Source organism: Rhincodon typus, chromosome 23, assembly GCF_021869965.1.
Source record: "Rhincodon typus isolate 14 chromosome 23, sRhiTyp1.1, whole genome shotgun sequence".
Lineage (NCBI taxonomy): Eukaryota > Metazoa > Chordata > Chondrichthyes > Orectolobiformes > Rhincodontidae > Rhincodon > Rhincodon typus.
In genome coordinates this window covers 29,523,073-29,539,480 of record NC_063354.1, presented here as the reverse complement: position 1 = coordinate 29,539,480, position 16,408 = coordinate 29,523,073, and the positions used below count along the sequence as shown (strand labels likewise).

General features: G+C 42.8%; 1 protein-coding gene across 5 annotated transcripts in view; it reads right to left on the bottom strand.

Annotated features, from left to right (window-relative positions):
- The window catches only part of nup85 (nucleoporin 85), a 47,300-nt gene that overhangs the window by 25,752 nt on the left and 5,140 nt on the right, over positions 1–16,408 (bottom strand). The window contains exons 1-5 of one of the 5 annotated variants that reach the window (XM_048610873.1): positions 15,477–15,661; positions 14,560–14,650; positions 12,493–12,652; positions 10,929–11,005; positions 558–601 (exon numbers count right to left, since the gene is read on the bottom strand). In XM_048610873.1, the coding sequence (XP_048466830.1) occupies positions 558–601; positions 10,929–11,005; positions 12,493–12,652; positions 14,560–14,650; positions 15,477–15,521 (417 nt within the window). In that variant the 5' untranslated portion in view covers positions 15,522–15,661. Of the gene's footprint in view, positions 1–557; positions 602–10,928; positions 11,006–12,492; positions 12,653–14,559; positions 14,651–15,265; positions 15,288–15,476; positions 15,662–16,408 lie in introns of those variants that run through there. The other 4 variants (XM_020517751.2, XM_048610874.1, XM_048610876.1 and 1 more) reach the window with 4 other exon arrangements.

Below are 16,408 nucleotides of genomic sequence, written 5' to 3'. Positions count from 1 at the left end.
CTCTGACTTTCTTAAAAACTCATGTCACTCTCAAAAACATTGGTACAAAATCTGAGATCATCAGTCCACATGTGCAACTGGTCTAACTTGAATCTGGATTATGAAAGTCCAGATTAGGGCAGTGAAAAACAATAGAGATATTTATTACAGCCTCAGATAAATACAGTACATGTGGGTGAGCAGTGAACTATTTCCGACATGATGGCATGGGGTCATAGCCCACAGAACCCGGTTAGAGTCAGCACCTGTGGAGCCTGGATCCCCTCACAAAGGGGTCAGCGCCTTTGGAAAAGGAGAAAAATCAAGGTAGATTTGTGAAATTTCTAAATGAAACTAATCCTTTCAAGCCAATCCAGCAGTACTGCACCTTACAGCTGGACTGCTCTGCAGCCCGAGTAGGACATAGCAGTTTGAACGCTGCATACATTGTGAAGTCATGTACAAACCTAGCACAAACTTAAAAAATAAAATCGATCTGTAATAGATATACATTTAGGGATCACCTCAGCTTTAGCCCAATTAAATATGAAACTCACAGTACCATCGTGTTCTCATACCTGATCCTCATACTGCATTGACAAGCTTGGATCCTGAGAAAAAGCTGGGAAAAGAAAATAAACATTATTGCACATAACTTTTGCTAAAATGATCAGAAATCCAAAACATAGGCACATAGAGGGCACAGGTACCGAGACAGACTTAGTGTCTATCTTCCTGACCGAGAGACAGGTGCACTGCCACTGTCTTACCAAAATGCAACATTTCACATTTATCTGAATTAAACTCCACCTGCCTCTCCTCAGCCCACTGATCCATCTGATCAAGATCCTGTTGTACTCAGAGATAATCTTCTTCACTGTCCACTACAACATCTCTTTTGGTGTCATCTGCCAACTTATTAACCATACCTCCTATATTCAAATCATTTACACAAATGACAAAAAGCAGTGGACCCAGCACCGCTCCTTATGACACACAGCTGGTCACAGTCTTCCACCACCACCCTCAGTCTCCTATCTTTAAGCCAATTTTGCATCCAATTGGCCAGGTCTCCCTGGATCCTATGTGATCTAACCTTACTAACCAATCTACCATGTGGAACCTTGCCAAACATTTTGCTGAAGTCCATATCAACAATGTCTGCTGCTCTGCCTTCATTAATCTTCTTTGTCACCTCTTCAAAAAACTCAAATCAAGTAGTCAGACATGATTTCCCACGCACAAAGTCATGTTGACTATCTCTAAGCAGTCCTCCCCTTTCCAAAGGCACGTAAATCCTGTCCCTCAGAACTCCTCCATCAACTTACCCACCTCTGACGTAAGGCTCACTGGTCTATAGTTCCCTGGCTTTTTTTTTTGTGGGATGTGGACATCGCTGGCTGGCCAGCATTTCTTGCCCATCCCTAGTTGCCCTTCAGAAGATGGTAGTGAGCTGCCTTCTTGAACCGCTGCATTCCTCCTGCTATGGGTTGACCCACAATGCTATTCGGGAGGGAATTCCAGGATTTTGACCCAGCGACAGTGAAGGAACGGCAATATATTTCCAAGGCAGGATGGTGAGTGACTTGGAGGGGAACTTGGAGGTGGTGGTGTTCCCATATATCTGCTGCTCTTGTCCTTCTAGATGAAAGTAGTTGTGGATTTGGAAGGTGCTGTCTGAGGACCTTTGGTGAATTCTTGCAGTGCATCTTGGAAATAGTATGCACTGCTGCTACTGAGCGTCAGTGGTGGAGGGAGTGAATGCTTGTGGATGTAGAGCAGTCAAGCAAGCAGGCTGCTTGGTCCTGGATGGTATCAAACTTCCTGAGTGTTGTTGGGGCTGCATTCATCCACGCAAGTAGGGAGTATTCCATCACACTCCTGACTTGTGCCTTGTAGATGGTGGACAGGCTTTGAGGAGTCAGGAAGTGAGTTACTCGCTGCAGTATTCCCAGCTTCTGGCCTGCTCTTGTAGCCACTCTGTTAATGTGGTGAGTCCAGTTGAGTTTCTGGTCAATGGTAACCCCCAGGATGTTGATAGTGGGGGATTCAGTGATGGTAACACCATTGAATGTCAAGCGGCGGTGGTTAGATTGTCTCTTATTGGTGATGGTCATAGCCTGGCATCCATATCCATATGATCCATATGTCATCCATATGGATGATAATGGAATAGTTTAGGTTAGATGGGCTTCAGATTGGTTTCACAGGTCGGCGCAACATCGAGGGCCGAAGAGCCTGTACTGCGCTGTAATGTTCTATGTTCTATGTTCTATGGCATTTCTGTGGCACAAATGTCAGTTGCCACTTGTCAGCCCAAGTCTGGATATTGTCCAGATCTTGTTGCATGTGAACATGGACTGCTTCAGTAACTGAGGACTCACGAATGGTGCTGAACATTGTGCAATCATCGGCGAACATCCCCACCTCTGACATTAGGGCCTAGGACACTACCCTGAGGAACTCCTGCAGAGATGTCCTGGAGCTGGGATGATTGACCTCCCACAACCATGACCATCTTCTTATGTGTCAGGTATGACTCCAACCACCGGAGTGTTTGTCCCCTGATATCCATTGATTCCAGTTTTGCTAGGGCTCCTTGATGCCACACTCAGTCAAATGCAGCCTTGATATCAAGGGCTGTCACTCTCACCTCACCTCTGGAATTCAGCTCTTTTGTCCACCTTTGAACCAAGGCTGTAATGAGGTCAGGAGCTGAGTGGCCCTGGCAGAACCCAAACTGGGCATCGCTGAGCAGGTTATTTCTGAGCAGGTGCTGCTTGATAGCACAGTTGATGACATCTTCCATCATTTCACTGACGATCGAGCAGAGACTGATGGGGCAGTAATTGGCCGGGTTGGATTTGTCCTGCTTTTTATATACAGGACATACTTGGGCAATTTTCCACATTGTCAGGTAGATACCAGCGTTGTAACTGTACTGGAACAACTTGGCGAGGGGAGCAGCAAGTTCTGGAGCACAAGTTTTCAGTACTATTGCCGGAATGACGTCAGGGCCAGTAGCCTTTGCAGTATCCAGTGTCATCAACTGTTTCTTGATATCACGTGGCATGAATCAAATTGGCTGAAGACTGGTATCTGTAATGCTGGGGACCACTGGAGGAGGCAGAGATGGATCGTCCACTCGGCACTTCTGGCTGAAAATTGCTGTGAATGCTTCAGCCTTATCTTTTGCACTGATGTGCTGGGCTCTTCCATCATTGAGGATGGGAGTATTTGTGGAGCCTCCTCATCCAGTGAGTTGTTTAATTATCCACCACCATTCACGACTGGAAGTGGCAGGACTGCAGAGCTTAGATCTGATCCGTTGGTTGTGGGATCACTTAGCTCTGTCTATCACTTGCTGCTTTTGCTGTTTGGTGTGCAAATAGTCCTGTTTGGTGGCTTCACCAGGTTGATACCTCATCTTCAGGTATGCCTGGTACTGCTCCTGGCATGCCCTCCTGCACTCCTCATCGAACCAGGGTTGATCCCCTGGCTTGATGGTGATTGTTGAGTGGGGTATATGCCGGGCCATGAGGTTACAGATTGTGTTGGAGTACAGTTCTGCTGCTATTGATGGCCCACAGCGCCTCATGAATGCCCAGTCTTGAGTAGCTAGCTCTGTGAGAAGTCTGTCCCATTTAGCACGGTGATAGTGCCACACAACACGATGGAGGTTGTTCTCAATGTGAAGGCAGGACTGTGCAAAGGTCACCCTTACCAATACTGTCATGGATAGATACAACTGCAGCTGGCAGATTAGTAAGGATGAGGTCAAGTATGTTTGTCCCTCTTGTTGGTTACCTCACCACCTGCCGCAGACCCAGTCCAGCAGCTATGTCCTTTAGGACCCGACCAGTTCGATCAGTAGTACTGCTGCCGAGCCACTCTTGGTGGTGGACATTGAAATCCCCCACCCACAGTACATTTTGTGCCCTTGCCATCCTCAGTGCTTCCGCCAAGTGTTGTTCAACATTGAGGAATACTGATTCAGAAACTGAGGGAGGACGGTATGTGGTAATCAGCCGGAGGTTTCCTTGCCCATGTTTAACTTGAAGCCATGAGACTTCATGGGGTCTGGAGTCAATGTTGAGGACTCCTAGAGCAACACCCTCCCAACTGTTTACCACTGTGCTGCCCCTCTGCTGGGTCTGTCCTGCCAGTGAGACAGGACATATCCAGGGATGGTGATAGTGGTGTCTGGGACATTGTTTGTAAGGTATGATTCTGTGAGTATGACTATGTCAGGCTGTTGCTTGATTAGTCCGTGAGACAGCTCTCCCAATTTTGGCACTAACCCCTAGATGTTAGTGAGGAGTACTTTGCAGGGTCAACAGGGCTGTTTCTGCCGTTGTCTTCTCCAGTGCCTAGGTCAATGCCAGGTGATCCGTCCAGTTTCATTTGTTTGAGTCTTTGTAGCGATTGGTACAACTGAGTGGCTTGCTCGGCCATTTCAGAGGGCAATTGAGAGTCAACCACATTGCTGTGGGTCTGGAATCACTTGTAGGCCAGACCAGGTGAGGGTGGCAGATTTCCTCCCCTGAAGGACAATTAGTGAACCAGATGGGTTTTTCCAACAATCAGCAATGATTTCGTGGTGCTCAGTAGATTCTTAATTCCAGACTCTTTTTTTGAATTCCAATTCCACCATCTGCTGTGGTGGGATTTGAACCCAGGTCCCCAGAACATCGGCTGGGTTCCTGGATTAATAGTATAGCAATAATACCACTGGGCCATTACCTACAGCCTTTCTTAAATAATGGCACCACATTAGCCAACCTCCAGTCTTCTGGCACCTCACCCGTGGTTTTCGATGATACAAATATCTCAGCAAGGGGCCCAGCAATCTCTTCCCTAGCTTCCCACAAAGTTCTCGGGAAACACCTGATCAAGTCCCTGGGATTTAGCTACTTCTTATATGCTTTATGGCCTCCAGGACCTCCTCTTCTGTAATATGAACTCTTTTCAAGACCTTGCTATTTAGTTCCCCAAGTACCCTGGCTTCCATGTTTTTGTCCATGGAAATACTGATGCAAAATATTCATTTGGTATCTCATCCATCTGCCATGGTTCCACACAAGAAGGCCACATTGAATTTTAAGGGGCCCAATTTGCTCCCTAGATATTCTTTTGCCCTTAATGTACTCATAGAATTAAGGAGAATCCAAAGATATTCTATTTGCCGAAGCTACTTCGTGTCCCCTTTTTGCCCTCCAGATTTCCCTCGAGTATACTCCTACTGTCCTTATACTGCTCTCGGGACTCACGCAATCCCAGCTATCAATACCTGATATATGCCTCCTTCTTTTTCTTGGTCAGAACCTCAGTTTCGCCAGTTATCCAGCATTCCCTACATCTAGCCGCCTTGCCATTTACACTAACAGGAACATACTGCCTCTTGTTATCTCATTTTTAAAGGCCTTCCACTTTCCAACTGTCCCTTGCAAATAGCCTTCCTACAATCAAATTTTGAAGGTTCCTGTCTAATGCCCCCAAAATTGGCCATCTTCCAATTTAGAACTCTGACTTTTTGATCAGTTCTATCCTTTTCCACAACTATTTTAAAACTATTAGAATTATGATCACTTGCCCCTCTGTAACTCGCCCTCCTTATTTTCAAACAGAAGGTCAAATATTGCTCCTCCTCTAGCAGGTATGTCCACATATCGAACAAGAAAGTTTTCTTGTACACACTTAACAAATTCCTCCCCATCCAAGCCCTTCACACTATGACAGTCCCAGACAATCTTAGGAAAGTTAAAATTCCCTACCATTACAATCCTATTATTCTTACAGATGTCAGAGATCTCCTTACATATTTGCTTCTGAATTTCCCACTGATTATTAGGGGGCCTATAATACAATCCCAACATGGTGATCATCCCTTTCTTATTTCTCAGTTCTACCCATATTACTTCGCTGGACAACCTCTCAGGAATATCCTCCCCAGGTACAGCCATAACGATATATCCAAGCAAAAATGCCACTCCCCCTCCTCGTTTGCCTCCCTTTCCATAGCATTTATACACTGGAACATTAAGCTGACAGTCCTGTCCATCCCTGACCACGTGTCTGTAATAGCAATTATATCCCAGTCTCATGTTCCCAACCATGCCATAAGTTCATTTGCCTTACCTGTCAGGCCTCTTACATTGATGTAAATGCAGTTTAATTGATTCATCTTACCTTGCTCTCTGCCAAGCTCTTGTTTGCCTTGACTATGTGACTTGCTCCTCTTACCTACTAAACCAGTCTGTCTTTCTCTTTCCTCAGTATTGCTTTGGATACCCCTCTCCTGCCCTTACTAGTTTAAAGCCTCAAGTAGAACTAGCAAATCTCCTGGCAAGGATACTGGTCCCCTTCCAATTCAAGTGGACAGGTCATTTTAACCACTGAAGCAATCCCAATGGTCCAAAAATGTGACTCCTTGCCCTCTGCACCAACTCCTTAGCCAAGCATTCATCTGCTCTATCCTCCTAATCATACTCTTACTAGCATGTGGAACCAGTAGTAGTCCACATACTACTACCCGCCAGGACCTACCTTTTTTTAACCTTCTGTCTAGTTTCCTATATTCTGTCTGTACCTATGTCATTGGTACCAACGTGCACAATGATGTCCTGCTGTCACTCTCCCCTTTCAGAATGTGACGACTGTCATTAATGCCAATGCTGCTGCATTTCAAGGAGAACTTCAGAATGTCTTTGAAGCATTTTCTATGTCTTCCCCAAAGACTGGCCATTTGAGAATCGAGAAAATAGAACCTGGCAGGGAAGGTGGCTTTCCACCATTTGGACACAGTGTCCATTCCATTGAAGTTAACTTTGTAAGCTTGGCCTGAATGCTTATGGAGCTAGCTTCATGAAGGGTAAAATTTTTTGCTTAATTGTCCTCCCAATGAATTCAGGAGAAGCAGTGGAGGCATTGCTGATGGAATTACTGCTCTTATGTGTCACTAAAAATGCTCCGCAAGTGTGGTGATTGCAACTTCTCAGTTTTATTGACTATTAGAGGTCTTTGTTATCAAACACTTACTATAGTAGTTCATTAAAACAAAACTGAGCACAACTGATCCAGTGTTTAATCTCCTAGTTTCCTAGCTAACTGAGGTTGTAGACCTGCTCGCTAAACCAGCGTCTTTGATTGCAGATGCTTTGTCACCCTGCTAGGTAACATTATCAGTGCACCTCCAGTGAAGCGTTAGTGTTCTGTCCCACTTAGTAGTTATATGCCTTGGTTTGCTCAGGTAGTTGGCATCACTTCCAGTTTTGTTTTTCAGTGGTTTGTATATCGGGTCCAGCTCAATGTCTTTGTTGATGGAGCTCCGGTAGGAATGCCAGGCCTCCAGGAATCCCCTGGCATGTCTCTGTTTGGCTTGTGCTATTATCGATGTGTTGACACAGTCGGTTGGCTGTTTCATCCATGAGTTTGTTGCCTTTTAGTGTATCCTCCAGAGTGGCCATGAAGTCTGCTCTGTTTGCGTCTTTGTGGTTATAGTTCAGTCCACATAATAGGACAGCTTTCTCAGTTTCTGTGAGTTGTCTATCGGATAGGTTTCTTATCCATGTCTGGTTTGTTGTTGTCCTTGTCTTTGTGTTGGATCAGTTTGGTGAGTTTCTCCTGGAGCTCACGTCTCTTCTTAGTTTTGGTTTTGTGTTGATTGATGGTGATGGCCTGTTCTAGGGTTGTAGTCCATTGCTGGTCCGTAGAGATTAGATACTGTGATTTTTGATGCGCACTTTCTCGTTTGTACCTGTGGAGTCGGTTATGGGCATCATTAATCATTGCTTGTAGCATTTTGCGTCTGTTCTGTTCAGCTATTTTATGTGCCTGTGGGTTGTTGAGTGGAGATTTGTATTTCACGCTGCGGGGCAGTGCCTGGTTCCTGAGGCATTCGTGGAGGAAGTGAAGCTGTTTGCAGGTAGAGGTCAGTCGGTTGGCTGAGTCACACGGACAAAAAAGGACACGAATTTGACTGGGACAATACATCCATAATAGCACAAGCGAAACACAGGCATACCAGGGAATTCCTGGAGGCCTGGCATTCCAAAAGTCCATATTGAACTGAACCCAATATACAAACCACTGAAAAATAAAACTGGAAGTGCTGCCAACCACCCAGCAAACCAAGGCATATAAATAACAAGTGGGACAGAGCACCAATGCTTCACCAGAGGCACACTAACGATGTTACCTAACAGGGTGACAAAACGTCTGCAATCAAACACACTGGATTGGCAAGCAAGTCCACAACCTCGTCCACAACCCAAACTACAATTCTTCTCAAAAAACTCCCAGCTAACTTTTGAGAGAGAGGTAGCTGCTAAAATATGAGAGGTGCTCAACATATGCTAGGCAATTTTTGTTTTATAAGCATATTTGGCAATCATCGATGTAAAATTCTTATTTAGCAAGGAGAAAGATGAATAGAAATGCATTTACACAGAGGGTTTCCAGAGTACTGAATACTTGATCACAGGGAATAGCTGAGGCTAATACTAACACACACATTAAGGAAGAAAAGCAGAATAAAGCTGGCAGATTTCCTTCTTCTTTTGTACTCTATAATTCTTTAGAATGAACCATATTAGATTTGAGAAGCTCAAACACCACAGTCTAGAAAAAAATTAAGGAGGGTACAAAACATTTCATGGTATTGATTAAGTTTTGAACAGCAGTTAAATTAAGAAAGGACCAAAGGACATAAATTTAAAACTATTAGCAAGATCCACTTTATCCAGAACAAGGTACGTATGGAAATGATTGCCTCAGAGTAGACAAAGCACAGTGAAGGTGATGGACATTCATCATAGGAGAGTTTAGATATTGGAGGGGTAAATTTCAATGAGCTCATTGGATTACTCCAATCTTCAACTTTCACTAAGTAAAGGTGACATCACCATAATTCCAAAAAACCAGAGAACTATTCTCTCATTAGAGAGAGTAGACTGGTGGTGGTTTAACTTAAAGGTCACAATGGCTCAGATGAGAGGCAAAGCTGAGCAGGTGGGACATCCATGCTGACCTCAACAGGTATGCAAATTGACCTGCACTGTTGGCACCACTACATTCGCAAGCCAGCTGTTCAGCCACTGAGCTAACTGACCCTTAAGTCATCACACCACAAAAACAGCTTTGTCAGGAACATCATCACATGCTGGCATTTTATGTGGTGGAGTCTAAATGTGACTGGCCCAAGAACTGGTAATGGTGGGGTATCCAGGTCCCACTTTGACCTGATATTCCCAACTGACCACTTACAGCAGTGAGACTGAAATGCCTTGTCAAATGCCACCTTAGTAGCAATGCCTGAGTAGGAGATAATCAACAAGCGTCCTCCACATTTCAAACATGGCATGGTGCAGGGAGTGGGTACAATAGCTGTGGGAATTTTCCACCATTCGATCCTGCAGTGAGTCACGCTGCTAATATGGTCCTACCGAAAACACCATGACATGCTGGCATAGATGTGGTGGCATTCTGGGGACCCGTGTTCGAATCCCGCCATGACAGATGGTAGAATTTGAATTCAATAAAAATATCTGGAATTAAGAATCTAATGATGACCATGAAGCTATTGTCGATCGTTGGAATAACCCATCTGGTTCACTAATGTCCTTTAGGGAAGGAAACTGCCATCCTTACCTGGTCTGGCCTACATGTGACTCCAGACCCACAGCAATGTGGTTGACTCTGAACTGGGCAATTAGGGATGGACAATAAATGCTGCCTAGCCAGTGATGTCCTCCTCCCATTAATGAATTAAAAAAAAAATAATTTATGCACTGACCTAGGACTGGTCAAGCCCAAGGCATACCACCAAGAAAATGGGGAAGTCTGTACTTCCGACACAGTGCAGTCAGCACACAGATCTCCAGGCAGCGAGGAGATCACAAAGCTACTAGACTGCCAAGGGGCATGTCATCGGTCACAAGGAAACAAAAGTCATCATTATTCCATTAAATGTCCATGTACAAGCTAGGTCACACCAGTAGGACCACAGGTTGATGTTCCATCTGGACCATGGAAGATCGTTGAAGAAATTGTGGAAAAGAGGGCAAGGAAGGGTTCACAGGAATCCTTAAATAATTAATGGACATGACAAACAGGCCTCAAGAAATTCAATAAATCAATTAAGCACATCCCACCACTGTCAAATTCACAGGGAGGGATTATGTCAACAGTCTACCAACGTAAAATATTAATGGCGGGTAATCCTTGTTAATCTTTGTATAAAGTTTTGATTTTGGTTTTGTAATATTAATGTGAATGGCTTTTCCTAGGTGTTATTCGTAATTAATAAAGTCCACTACTGACAAAGAGTAGATTTTCAGACCTCCAATTAGTTCAGACCTGGGTCATATGTCCTTGTTGTGGTTCTTTCTTCATAAATGAGGGTGGTTGCTTGGCAGTATAAATGGGGATGGTGCACCTAATGTAGGTGAACAACGTGAAAACTTGAAAAAGGCACCTCTCCTAAATGTTTTAAATAGCAAACGCACATGCTCTCAATCATTGAACAGCGAAAAGAAGCAGGATTCACTCATTCAAGGTCATCAAGACCAACTATAGACTCCCAGACTGCATATCCCCAGCCACTAGCAATTAGTTAACTTAGAACAAATTAGAGGGCTTTCTAGTGTGCATGGTTCAAGTACCCACTGGATAAATTCCTACCCCCTTCCTCTAACCACGCAGTCATACAGAATGCCAGTTATTCCCTGGATAAACTCACTGATCTATTACGGAAGCTGAGCGAGGCTGGTGATCAGGCACGAGCCGGTCACTTATAGAATAGCACCTTTCATGAGGCTTACTCAAGAAAGAAAATGAAGCAGCTTTTTAATCAATTTTAAAAACACAAGAAACATAAGAAGGAAGTTATATTCCTTCCTGAATCTCTAATGTTGTAGAGTAAAATCCTCACATCGTAATTTGCAACTTACCTGATCTTGCGGCCCTATGCAGTTCCTCCAGATAAGCTCTTATCACTGAACGATAGTTCCTGCTAATAGAAACTAACCTACAACAAAAAGCATCTGTTACTACACTGAAATAAAACTTGACAACACAACCATCAACACTCGATGGGATGTCAACACTGGCTGGAGCATTTCAGGGTATACAAAGAGTTCATACGTGCATATATGATACAAAAAAAAAGCAAAGAAGAGAGTAAATCTGATACTCAAATCCAGAATAATCAGTAACATTATGGTAAGGATCAAAAATAAAACTAATGAAAGGCACATTTACGATAACATCAAGAAAGAATCAACATGCGGAACTGGACTCAAGTATTAGGATTGTGTTCTCTGTTCATCCACATTTTACAATTTCCACAAGTTTTAAATATGCCAGTTCATCTTTCTTGGGTCCAAAGTGAATGATTTCAGAACACGTCATAAGTGCTGTTCATATAATCTATTCCTTTTGTATTTCCCTTCATTCATGTGTACTACTTCCTGAATCACCAAACGGAGTCATTTGCAAACTTCCATATCCAACTCTCTATTCCTTCAGTGATATATCTGAAGCAAAAACGCACATGTAGATCCTTACAGAACATCAAGTCACATACTGTCAATCAGAAGATCTTTTATCTCAACTCTGTCTCTTAACTCACAACTTACAAGGTTACAGTACCTTCGTAATTCCGTGTGCATACAATTTTATTAAGAATTCCATGGAAATTTATCAAGCCAAAGTCCAGACAGACAACATCCACAAGCAATTCTTATTGATTACCTCAAGAAATTCAATAAATCAATTAGACACGTCCCATCACTGTCAAATTCACACTGCCCCTTTCAATTCAAATTTTGACTCAGTTCTCAGTCATTGACTAATAAAACTAATATCCCCACAACTCTCATTACATTGATGAATTTGTAATTACGACTTTCTCTCTTTCATTCTTCTATTGCGCCATGACCATTTGTAATTTTCTCATAATATAAATGGAACATGCCAAAATGTTCAAAATATTCAATTTTATTTCATATTTATAGTATACTTACTATTGTTACATTTATAATTTTCCAATTACTTTATTCACTATGGTGTGTGTGTATATGTGTATGTTGGGAGGAGTCTAGTCAATACTCAAACTATTTTTAAAGAACCCATAGGATTTGTCTCACACTTTAGTTTTCCTCCTTAGTGTTTAATTTATTTCAGGCATTTTATTACCATTTTCCATTAGCTGGCCTGAGAAGACAATTACAGATCTACAAAGCGTCTTGTCAGCCTCTCATACTAGCCTTCACAATTTCCCACTGCACAGTCACCACACTTCATAATGATCTACTTTTGAGACGCAAAGAAGCTTGTGAAAGTGCTCTATAAATACAAGCCTGTCTTTCTTATACCCACTAACAGATACTGCAAAGGAGAACCAGCCCCAGTTAATTTGTATTAGTTTTTTGCAACAAGCAAAATACCTGAAGATAGTAAGCCATGTGTTATATTTCAGAGTAAAAGAAAATCTTGAAGTCAGTTTCTACTCACTCCGCTCTCTGGGTTGTGCAATCGTGTTTGGATTTCTGAAGAGTCATGAAGATGCCATGTGACTCGTTGAAAAGTTTACACAGAATTGGTGAGTATACATCTTTATCGCTGTAGACAACTTGAATGGAGGGCATTCTTGGGGAGCTGTCTGGTGCAGTCTCTGGGGTATGAACAGAAAGGAGGGCTGGGAAATGCAACTGTACAGTCTGCATAAAGCATACCAGACAATAATGCTTTTCAACTACATTTGATTAGTCAGAACAATTAGAAATGGCTCTCGTAAGGGCCTAGTGGATGAAACCACAATATATCACAGCACTAAACCATGAGTCTGAAAAATCTCACATTCGATTCCAAATCTATTTTCTTAGTTGATCTCAACCAGGGAGCGGTCAGTTTCCAAAACATTCACAGTCCATCTTTTATATCACTGCACTTAATCAGAGTATTATTCACCAGTTTACGACATACCACTGTGCACTCTTTTTATCCAAATCAGTCCCACTGATTGACTCTATCCCCAAAGCAGTATCTTTCTTTCTAATTATTTAAACATTTGATTTGAATGTCATTAAAGTGTGGAGTACCATAGGATGTATACGCAGAATTCGGCCATCCAGCCCATCAAGTCTGCTCTGCCATTCGATCATGTCTGATATGCTTCTCAATCTTCTCCTTCTTCTCCCCATAACCCTTGATCTCCTTAACAATCAAGAACCTATCTATCTCTGCCTTAAATAAATCCAATGACTTGGCCTCCACAGCTATTTGTCTCAGCTATTCCCTTCAGCAAAGTAATTCATGAGCCCAGTATCTAAAAAAATGATGTGCTGGCATTGGAGGGGGTTCAGAGGAGGTTTACAAGAATGATGATGGGGAGAAAGGGCTTGTCATAGGAAGAGTGGTCAATTAGTCTGAATCTGCACTCAAATGGAGTTTAGGAGGCCGTGGGGGGGATCTCACCGAAAGTTACAGGATAATGAGAGGCCTAGATAGAGTGGACGTGAAGAAGATCTTTCCACTAGTAGGAGAGACTAGGACCTGGGGCACAGCCTCGGACGACCCTTTAGAACTGAGATGAAGAAGAATTTCTTCACCCAGAGGGCGGTGATTCTGGAACTCAGTGGCACAGAGGGCTGTGGAGGCCAAGTCATTGGATTTATTTAAGGCAGAGATAGATAGGTTCTTGATTGTTAAGGAGATCAAGGGTTATGGGGAGAAGAAGGAGAAGATTGAGAAGCATATCAGACATGATCGAATGGCAGAGCAGACTTGATGGGCTGGATGGCCTAATTCTGCGTATACATCCTATGGTACTCCACACTTTAATGACATTCAAATCCTGTGATGCCTTTTTGTCACTAACTTTCCAAGCAGTCAAGTCTCATGCAACTGGAGTACCCACAACCCCATTGCGAATCAACCATGCTCCCAAAAAACACAGTCTGTACTGTAACACATGGGTTAAATGCTTACATTAAGTTATTTCTCTATCCTGCTCCCTATACAGGGTCTGATAGACATGGATCTTTCATCCATTTTACATTATTTCCATTCTTTTCCTTTTGGTTCAGTCAATCAATGAAATTTTTATTCAAAACGATTCATTCTCATGTCAATGAAATGGAAAAATGTAAATATATGATATTTGCAAATAGATTGGAGTAAACTGTGCCAGGACTGAATAATGGAATGATATAATACAGGAAAATGGTTTTTACCCCCATTTTGCCTTGATATAGCCATCCTATTAATTCCACTTCTCTAATCTTCCATCAACTTCCATATTTCTAAATATTATGATTGAATCCATTTCCATCACTTTTTTCAGGCAGTTCATTTCAAGTCACAACAATACATATTTTGTCACGTTGCTTTTGGTTCTTTTGTCAACTATTTATCCTTACTTACTGTTATCACTTGTGTTGGAGCGTACGCAGAAGTATCTCCATTTAGGCTTTAAAATCCGATTCCAAAATTTGTCAGGTTAAAATGATTGGGACAGGAGCAATTTCTCATTATTCTAAATTACTTAAGATTTTTAAAAAATAAATAATCAGAAAATACCTGTCTGATCATGCCGTGTCGGATACAGCAACATTTGAGTAGGGCCCCATTCAAACCCGATGAACTCCCCAACATCCACTCCTGGAATATCCTAGGAACAACAAAAGAGAGAAAATTATTTATTTGAAACTCTGTTGTTGAAGAAATATTTTATTTTCTCTCTGAAGAACCATTGATCTGTCAGAGACAACAAGGTGCAGAGCTGGACGAACACAGCAGGCCAAGCAGCATCATAGGAGCAGAAAGGCTGACGTTTCGGGCCTAGAAGATGTCTGTCTTCATTAGATGAATACAAAAATACCCTTGAACGTGACTGAAAGAAAGCAGGTAAATTCACTTCAACATTCTACCCAACATTTGTTCAAACAGCATCACTAAGAACGGAACATCTGGTTATGTTCATGTGTGTAGGTTCTAACTGTGAGCAATTTGGGCGTCGCATGACATCAGCAACAACACTTCGAAAGGGAAGGCTGACTTGCATTTCAGTAGCATCTTGCATATGCTCGAACATCCCAATTTGGTTTACAACCGATTAAGTATTTTTGAATTGTAGATCATGTTGTACAAAAGGATAATCAACGAACAGTTACACCACAGGAGATTAATTGGCCCACCAGTCCGCGTTGCCTCTCTAAAAAAAACCTCAGCCAGTCCTACTTTCTCAATTTTCCCTGAAGCTTTGCAAATAAAATACTCCGCGGACCTCAAAAGAGTTTGGGGTGTTTCGAGGTTCTGTTTAAGAGTAGGTCTCCCTCTCTAAAAATGTTCTACCAGGCTACGGTCCCGGGTCACACGGGAACAACCATCCGATTGTACAGCAACTGGTCTGGAGACGTTCTTCCTGACACTGTCTAACGGATGATCGCAAAAGACTTTCTTCCTCCCTCGAATCCCATCTCTCTTGTCTATCTCACCCTCACCATTGGGAACGGCTCATACTCCCGAAGTGAATCCTCCATCGCGCTCCCTTGGTCACGCCGCGCCGCCCGCTCATCAAGGACCCCATTACTGGGGCGGCCTCTTAGTTGCCTGATCAGCTGATTGTATCCGCCACTGAGCCCCAAACACGCGGCTTCAACAAACCCTGGGCTTAATCTAAATGTTGTCAAGCGGCGACGGTTGAAGAAAATACCGCTAGTTTCCCAGCTTTAACAAACATCAGAAGCCGCTGTTAAAACTGGGTCAGTGCTACAGACTGAACCAACATAAAAACAGCCAATAGCCCAGATTCCAACACCACCTTCCCCGAGTCTGTCCTGTTCCACTGACGGAGCAAACCTAACAGAGTTGGTTGTATCTTAGCGTCTTCAATATAATGAAACGAACTTTTCACTGGAACATGATAAAACAATATTTGACACATTAAGAGATATTAAAACAAACCAAAAGCTTGCATCAGAGACACTATTTAATGAGCAACTTAAAGAAGGAAAGTAAGGTAGTTGGGACGAGGGAAAATATTCCAGAAATTGGAAGACCCAGTCACCATCGCACAAGGGACCAGAATTGAAGATGACATTATTTGGAGGTGGTGGAAGGACTTAAAAGTAAGGTTGAAAATGTTGAAATCAAGACATTGCTTGAGTGGTAGACAACGTAGGATCAGCAAGCAGGAGGTGATGCGTGACTTGGTGTGAGTCAAGACTTAGGTTTAACCTGAACTCACAGAGGCAACAATGTTGGAGAACAACCAGTATTGCTTATGAATGGTCAAGTCTAGAAGTAAACAACAGGGAGCATGAATGGTTTCTACAACAACTGAGCTGAAAAAGATTATATTAATAAGTAGAGATAACAAAGTGTAGAGCTGGATGAACACAGCAGGCCAAGCAGCATCAGAGGAGCA